At 38.7% G+C, this 8,702-nt stretch overlaps 1 protein-coding gene across 1 annotated transcript; it reads right to left on the reverse strand.

Annotated features, from left to right (window-relative positions):
* Window positions 1–1,044: 1,044 nt before the first annotated feature.
* Window positions 1,045–7,778, reverse strand: LOC147857657 (uncharacterized). Its single transcript, XM_087327627.1, has 6 exons — window positions 7,684–7,778; window positions 5,186–7,075; window positions 4,219–4,435; window positions 3,066–3,701; window positions 2,308–2,806; window positions 1,045–1,849 (listed from the first exon to the last, which is right to left on the reverse strand). The coding sequence occupies exons 2-6, from the start codon at window positions 6,929–6,931 to the stop codon at window positions 1,531–1,533; spliced, it is 3,417 nt and encodes a 1,138-aa protein (XP_087183753.1). The 5' UTR covers window positions 6,932–7,075; window positions 7,684–7,778; the 3' UTR covers window positions 1,045–1,530.
* Window positions 7,779–8,702: the final 924 nt, after the last annotated feature.

Below are 8,702 nucleotides of genomic sequence, written 5' to 3' on the forward strand. Positions count from 1 at the left end.
CCTCATAATCCTCTCTGGCCAACATGGCTTAGAGGGACATCTCTGATATGCTCGATGGGTTGAGGGGTGTCGTCGCTAGTCTCGACGACTCTTGGTTGTTCCAACTTCTCCAAAGTTGAGAACCACTCTTTATGGTTTGTCATGTAATTTAACACGCCGGAGTCCACGTACCACACCTCATTTGGCTTCAAGGTGCTCACTCCAATTCTCGGTTGGCTTTGTGCTTCATGACAAATGCAAGGCCCGCTCTGGCATCACCTATCACAACCATTACCACCAATGTATACTTTCCCCCATCTACCTTCACCATGGTTATGGATTGGTTTCAAGAGTTTGGTGGTTTGAATCTTATCTTTAGGTATTTCTTGAATTACATGTACACAAGTATCTAAAATTTTAATGCCATGAGAAAATTATCTGTACTATTCCATTTTTGTTAATCACTGGCATCACCTATCACAACCATTACCACCAATGTATACTTTCCCCCCTCTACCTTCACCATGGTTATGGATTGGTTTCAAGAGTTTGGTGGTTTGAATCTTATCTTTTAGGTATTTCTTGAATTACATGTACTCAAGTATCTAAAATTTTAATGCCATGAGAAAATTATCTGTTCTATTCCATTTTTGTTAATCACCAACTATTCTAATGGTTTTTTCATGCAATGCATTTATCATGCAACCTATTGAGCAATAAAGGTGCAATATTTGATCCTCGTTTCACAACTCTATGGTGAGAAACACAATAGTATAATATTGAATCCTTTATTGCATTGTTTGAACTTCATGTCACCCTGAACCCTCAACTTTCATATCACCTTGTTTTGCCATGTCTGCATATAAGAAAAATGTCTTGGTGGATGAGTGCTTTATTTTATTATACGACAGTATCAAGTGCTTGGAAACACATTACTTGTCAAAAGAAACATCTGTATTTGTCGAAGTCACAACTCACTATCTTGATGTTACTAATAACTATCCATGGTACCATCTTCCAACTTTGATATGAGTTCACAAGAGATTTATGAGGAGACAAAATTAGTCGTTCCAATAAGACAAAAGATGTATAATGGCTTAAGAATTGGCAAATGATGCCGAAGTGCCACATGTATCATGGTACTACAGTCCAACTTTGATACAAGTTGACGGGAAGGCTCTCTTCATGAGATTCATGTGTAAACAAAATAAGTCGTTTGAATAAGAAAAAGATGTATAATGGCTTGAGAATCAGCATATTATGCCAAAGTGCCACATGGACTAGTCTATTCTGAAGACACCGTTCTTTTATCAGCATATATTGATGAAGCAGCAAAAGCATCAAATAGGTTGACAAGAGAAAAGAAACCTCATAAGAAGGGGTTTAGGTGTAGTGGCTTGAACCTTTGTAACCACATTCCACCCCCTGGTGCTATAGGCCGAGAGTTCAACCTCCCACAGATGATAATTGAGCCCCATTAAGAGAGATAACAAATGATAATTGAGCCCCATTAAGAGAGAGAACAAATGTGATAAGTTTATCTCTACCTTTTCACTCATTTCTCTTCTTAGCCTTGTAAGTTTCCTTTAGGAAAAGCCTAGCAAGGGTTCCTTTCAATGTATTGCTTTTGTGAGAAGTTTGGGCCTCTTCTGGTTCAGTGAGTTTTTGTGGTAAAGTATGGCTCTTGTTGGAGAACCTGGGGAATCTTGGAATGAAACCCTTGCTTTTATCATAATCTGGTGAAGGAGGAGACTTCATATGATCTCTCATCGACAACCTTCGGATCATCTTGAAGTTACTTGTTCTCATTACCTGTGGGTGTGCATCACAACTTCGTCGCCCATCCATACCATTAACATGTGAATGATTCCTGAGAAAGAAAGACAGAGAGTTGGATGAACCATTGGATATACCACAAGTGTGTTAAGGCACCTGAGAAGAATGATCTATCAATATACCATGCAAAAGGATGCCTATGAAACGCAAAAAAACTAGATCGCAAGGAATATTATAACATGATTGTTCTGCCCAACATTGTAAGCTGATTAGAACCTACATTGTTAAGGAAAAACACAAGGGAAGTAAGCATCTTTCACACATGGAAAAAATGTCAAAAAGCTCATAATGCAGAATATTGTTTCAGAAGGACAAGTAGGTGAAGCATGTTTCCCACATTTGAAAAAATGTTGGAAAAAAAAACAATTCTTGTCAATATTCAAGAAAAAGTAGAAAATTCATAAAAAGGTTTTTTTTATTTTAAAAAAAAGACAGTTAACAAAATCACAAAATATTTTTTATTATGTTAAGCAGAACCAAACATTCATTCACCTGCTTTTTTCATGCAAGACAGCTAGACCATGAGACTCTAGAGAGAGTGCCTCTATGCCATCTCCACTTCTCCCTCTTTCAAAGCAAGATTCATATCCCAAGTGTGTGTCTCGTCTCATATTGTTCCGCGTAACGTACATTACCGGGCAGAAAGAACCCGAAGTGGATGGATGATTGCTTTCCTCATAACAACCATTTATAGACTGTTTTTGGAAAACTCGTTGACCTTGCAATGTTGGAGATTTCAATAAGACTTCACCATCCTTGTAACAGCCATTTATGGAATGTTTTTCAATAATTTGATGTTGTTCACCTTGACATGTTGGTGCTGGTTTATATAACCGATTAACTGAGGTTTCCGGGAGGGAAGCTAGAGATGCCCTTACTTCAACAGGGAAGCCCAACACTGATTCAAATAGAATTGCAATGCTCTTCTCGGAACTCTGAAAGCTGTGCATGTGATTTGGATCCAAAACATCCACATTAACAACTGCATCAACTGCCAAACCACAAGTGTGTTAAGGCATATATGAGTAATGAATAGCATATGCAACTGTTCTTCAGACTTGAGCATTCCAATGTTTGTGGAGAAACGTGCACAAGGTTCACCAAAAATAAACTGTTTTGTATAAGGGAAATATAATTTCTGGCAGAATTTAATACAAATTTAATATAGAGACAAGAAACTTGACCACTAATTAGTAATGAAAACATTTCCTAACACTGCTCGGGATAGTGTGAAGTTAATGAATGCATACCTTCAGAAATAGAGATAGATACAAGTTTGACACTCAAACGAAGTAGCTCCTTCAAATGTTGTGATCGGCATTTCTCAACTACAGCATGCCAAATGTCATTCAGCTTTGCATAATTATGCCCATCAACAATGCGATCAAATCGCTTTTCCGATCCATCGCCACCTTGAAAACCAGGCAACTTCTCTGAACCTTGTAATGATCCATTGTGGAAATCCTCAATTTTCGAAGTTTCTTCAACCTGAACTTTTCCTCTCGATTCTCGTGCAGGGAAGTCTTTCACGGATCGCTCATTACATGTATTTTTGGAGCTCTTGACATGTATTGATTCTTGATTTTCATTTGGAGGCCTATCCATATTAGTCTCGTTCTCCTCAACCCAAGGTTGTCTTCCAGATGATGAACGATGCTCAAAATCTTCACCTACACCATCATCAAGTGCAACGGAGCTCTGTGTTACACTCGTCCCTTCACATGAAGCAGGGAAGATTTTATGTGAGTTAATATGATGATGAGGACCAAGTTGGAGGAGAGCTGCAGTTAACCAAGTAGCCCTATCATTAGAAGCTCTAAGCTGTTTTTCAGCCTCTACCAAAGGCTTCATTGCCATTCTCAATCTCTCCAATTTCGCTTCCGACACTGGCAAAAACAAAATAAACAGTTTATCCAAAACACTCAACAAATACTGATGTGATGCATCTTCAGAAGCGTAAAATCCTAGGCAAAATAACATGCAAGTCATGCTCCATAAGTAAAGATAGGCATGACAATTTGCATTTGAATATATTCATAAAACTGGATTCTTTTAGTATAGGCATGTGTACACGCAAAACAAAAATGTTTCACAAAGAATAAGCACAAAAAGAAAATTCATCAGTACATATACCCATTAAAATTGCATTGATTTGGATAGGCATAAAAACTGGATTCATGAGCATTATTGACATACGAAAAGAAATGGTTTAATGAAGGATATGCACAAAAAGACAATGAATTCATGAGTATAGAAATGCATAAGAAAAAATGCACTGATTTTCTCAAGGCATTAAAAAAATGGATTCATTGATAATATGCACAAATGGATTCATTAACAGATTCATGCTTATAAATGGATTCATCAAAAAGATGCTCAAAAAAATAATGGATTCATACTTACAAGGCTGCTTTCTGAAAAACCCTTTACTTTGGTTTTCCGTAAACTTGAAGCTTCCTGCTAGAATATCAGTGATCGAAGTGGCCAATCGTGACATCAAGGAGAGAGGTTCAACACCAGAATCGATGAGCTCCCGTGCCTTCCTTACAATTGCCACAGTATCTGCTTGCAAAGCAGAATCCAATAAACTTAGCATTTTTTCATCGGATGCTGAACCTACCTGAAAAAAAGGCAGCACTTCCTATAAGTCAAGATTAAGAGGAAGAAAACTTGATCAAACCACTGAAGCACTAGTATTATCAATGAACCCTTCACCCCATAGGAGTGTAACAATGGAGGTGTTTTTGAGGGTTTGGTGTCATATACCCTGAAAGTAAATATACAATTGCATTCTATTGCTTTCATCTACCCCCCCTTCTAAACATACGTTCAATGAATATATACATGCATGCATACATTAGCAAAGAGTAAAGATATAACAATTTTGGATGGACAAATGACATGAAATGAACATATGCATGGTGTATCCACAATCAATCGCCTTCAATGATGTGGATTGAACATGTGCATGTTGGATCAACAATCCGTTGCCTTGATAAACTTGGCTACGTCCGCCTCCTCGCCCATTTACTAGGCTCTCAGAGTGGACAAAGAGATAGGCTCTACCCACTATGCCATTCATTCTAAGGTCCTTCGATCGATACGCATCATATTAGCTGTCTATGTAAAAAGCTATGGGGACATCCATGGATTGAGAGGAATATAGTCTGAACCCAATCTATTCAAACAATTGGTAGATTACAGGAATTCCCTGAATTTCTTGTTGTCTATGAACATACAACACATCCGTATTCAGATAGATAACAACATGTAGATCATCAAAGTATGACATCCGTTCAACAAAAGATACATACAGGTGGTAGAGAATTCATCGCTACAGGTTAAAGGAAGAGGTGAAGTATATGCATACCAGCTCATAAACTGTCGAAGATTTGATGGGGTGTCCTAACAAGCTCACTTGATCAAGAATTATCTCCGCATCCCGCAGAGAACCTTCGGACCTTGATGCAATCAATTGTAATGCATCAATATCTATCATGAGATCTTCCAAAGCAGCTAGCTTTTGCAGCCTTTCAACGATCTCCGACTCTCTGATCTTCATGAATGGAAACCTTTGGCATCTTGAGACAGCAGTTCGAGGAAGCCGATCGGGATCAGTTGTGGTAAGAATAAAGACCACATTTAGGGGGGGCTCCTCCAATATCTTCAGGAGTGCATTCCACGTCTCCAAGGTTAACACATGACACTCATCGATAACAAAGACCTTATACCAAGAGACGGGTGGAGACGAAAGCGTTTCCTCCAAAAGGCTCTTAACTCTCTCGATTCCATTGTTACTCGCTGCATCAACTTCTCTAACTTCCGAGCTCGTACCAGATGCAACACTAACACATTCTATACAAAGTCCACACGGGCGTGACCCATCGATCAATAAGCAAAGAAGGGCTGATGCAAAAATTCTTGCGACTGATGTTTTGCCGGTTCCTCTTGATCCATGAAAGAGATAGACCGGAGCAATCTTTCCTTTTGAAATTGCACTAGCCAGGGCTCGTGTCACAATGTGCTGACCCACCACATCCTCGAACACTTTGGGCCGATACTTTTGACTCAAATTTCGGGGCTTATATTCACAAAGTAATCCAAGTTCCTTGCACTCTGAGATATTAGTGATTTGTAGCTCTCCTTCTGTCATATTGTCCACCTTTACTAGTCCTCTTCTCTGATTGTCATGCTTATCTAGAGCAATACCATTACAATATGACTCCAACTCTAGCTCTCCTTCAAGCTCACTCATTGATATCCTTCCATCGCTATTATCAGAAGATCCCCCATACTCTTCACTGCCATTATAGCCCTCCAATTTAGTTTGTGTCCACCTTGAAGGAATTCGATGGAAACGAGATCTCAAAGATTTCTTTTGGTAAGAGACAATCCCTGAACTTTGTGATTCGTCATCAGTACTTACATCGCTATCTTCATCTTCGACTTCTTCATTCATATTATTATCATTGTGTTTATCAGAATAGCCCTCCAAGGGAAATGAATGATGTGTTATATCAGGCGAAGCTGAATGCATTATGCCATCACGAGGATGGAGGACCAAAGGAGAAAGAGTTTGTTTATTGATTTGCTTCAACCTATGTCCATGAGCTAACCTTGATGTTATACTGCTATGCTTCATTCTCCCATTCTCATCCTGATAGGAAGACAAAGACCCACCATAGCTTGTAAAACCACAAGGTTGTTGTTGCCGATTCCATATACTATTATTATAAGATGCTGATGCTGATGCTGCTTCAACACGATCCGGTGTTCTCCAATTGTGCAGAAAAGATGGTTCTTGTATCTGAGCTTCATCACATTCTAGCTCAAGCTTTTCAGAGAAATGGGTTCTTCTCACAGTATGTTGTTTTTTCACATTGATACTACTGCTATTAGCCTTACATCTAGTACCATCTCTTCTGAACTGATGTTCCCCATCTTTAGCCTGGGATGAATCATTCTTTTCAGGTGAACAAATCTTGCATCCTTTCACTTCCATTAATGGTTTCCTGGAAGTACTTGATGATGTTGTGAATAATTCTAATGGAGACGGGTTCAGAGGAGAGGGCCCCTTCACTATATCGCTGGATTTCTGAGACGCTCCTCTGTTCATCTCTCTCAACAACAGGGGGAGCTCCCCTGTTTCTTCTTTCCCCGTCCCTATCTTGACTGCCTGATTGTTTGGGATTCTTGATTGCTTTGTTGCAAGATCATGATATCATCATCATCATCATCATCCTCTCATTTTTTGTTGCCACTGCAGAAAGAAAGAGTTTTTAGGATTGACCAGAGAAACATAGGTGGATTGTTATTCAATTTTTGAAGAAAGCCATAAATGAATATGTGGAGACCTCTGTTCTACCCTGAATTGCAGATAAAAGTACCAGTTACGAACCTAAACCTAAACGCAATTACTCTGAAAGGGCACTGGCATTATCATAAATCCTAAAAGTCTTTCTTTAAACCTTGAACCCGATTTCAGGATCAACCATTTACCTAAACCCTAGAAACCTAAATGAGCATCAGGCATTACCTAAACCGTAAATAAGGACCAGGAGTTTACCTAAACCCTAATTAAGGGTCAAGCGTTTACCTAAACCCAAAAACCCTGAATATGGGTCGTGCATGATCTAAACACGAAAGCCCAAACTTAAGACCAATCACTGTGATAAACCATAGTAAAAAATAAAAATAAAAAGACAAGGCATTACTGGCATAAACCTTAAACTCCCAAAAAACCTAAACGCACAGGAAATGTTTGAAATGAGCTCAGAATGATTAAAGAAGAGAGAGTTCGATATGATCATAGTGTGTGCGTGCGTGCGTGCATGTGGTGTCTGTATAAGCAAGAAAAGACAACTTCACCTTGAACAAGATAAGTTCCTTCCAAGAGATTCTCTGTTCATTCATATCTCTCACTCTGTCTATGTCTCTCTCTCTATCAATCAATCAATCAATCAATCAATCAATCACAGAGTGTCTGTGGTTCATAGCAAGAAGAAAGCCAAGCCAAGCCAAGCCAAACAAAACAATGCTCTCTGTTCTGGTTGTGAAGCAGCAGAGGCACATTCACAAACAGGAATGAATGACAGGATTTGGATGTGGATGGATGACTCATAAAACAACCATGATGATGAATGAAGACATGAGATGAGATGAGATTAGAAATTGGATGGGAGCACTGAAATTCTACTTCCTGACTGCTTTGCTGTTTGGTGTCAGCAGCATTCAAATTTCATTTATTCAGCAGGCAAAAAGAAAGGCATCTATTTCCTACTACATATGTACATACTACTTACATACTTAGTATGTACTACTACTACTACTACTCTCTCTCTCTCTCTGTCTGTCTTTCTATTGGATCTATTCTATGTACATACATACACATATACATAGTCATCAGTAGACCAGAAACCCAAGTGAATGAAGCTCCCTCCTAGCCTCTAGGATCCAATCTGAATCTAATGATTCTTTCTAGATTCTATTCAGAACTAAATAAGCATTGTTTTCCTCACCACCTCATCTCCTCTACTCTCTCTGATCTCATCTCATCTCTAATATCATACATATACATAATACATATGTACATACACTACATTCTATGTTTTTGGCAGTACTATCTTAATTTTTCAACTATGTACCTAAACTGATAGCCAGTCATGGAAGTCTGTGCCTGTATTATGTGGTATCTGGATTCAGTACACATGTATATGTATGTACATATATCATATATGTATGTGTATGCATGTATGTATGAGTATGTGTACGTGTGCATGTATGTGTATGTCTATGGGTACGTGTAGGCATGTATGTGTATGTGTATGTGTATGTGTATGTGTATGTGTATGTGTATGTGTATGTGTATGAGTACGAGTACGTGTAGG

The sequence above is a fragment of the Azolla caroliniana genome, unplaced genomic scaffold, assembly GCF_043228905.1.
Source record: "Azolla caroliniana isolate FFs.n. ecotype wild unplaced genomic scaffold, voAzoCaro1.0.p SCAF_11, whole genome shotgun sequence".
In the NCBI taxonomy this organism is placed as follows: Eukaryota; Viridiplantae; Streptophyta; class Polypodiopsida; order Salviniales; family Salviniaceae; genus Azolla; species Azolla caroliniana.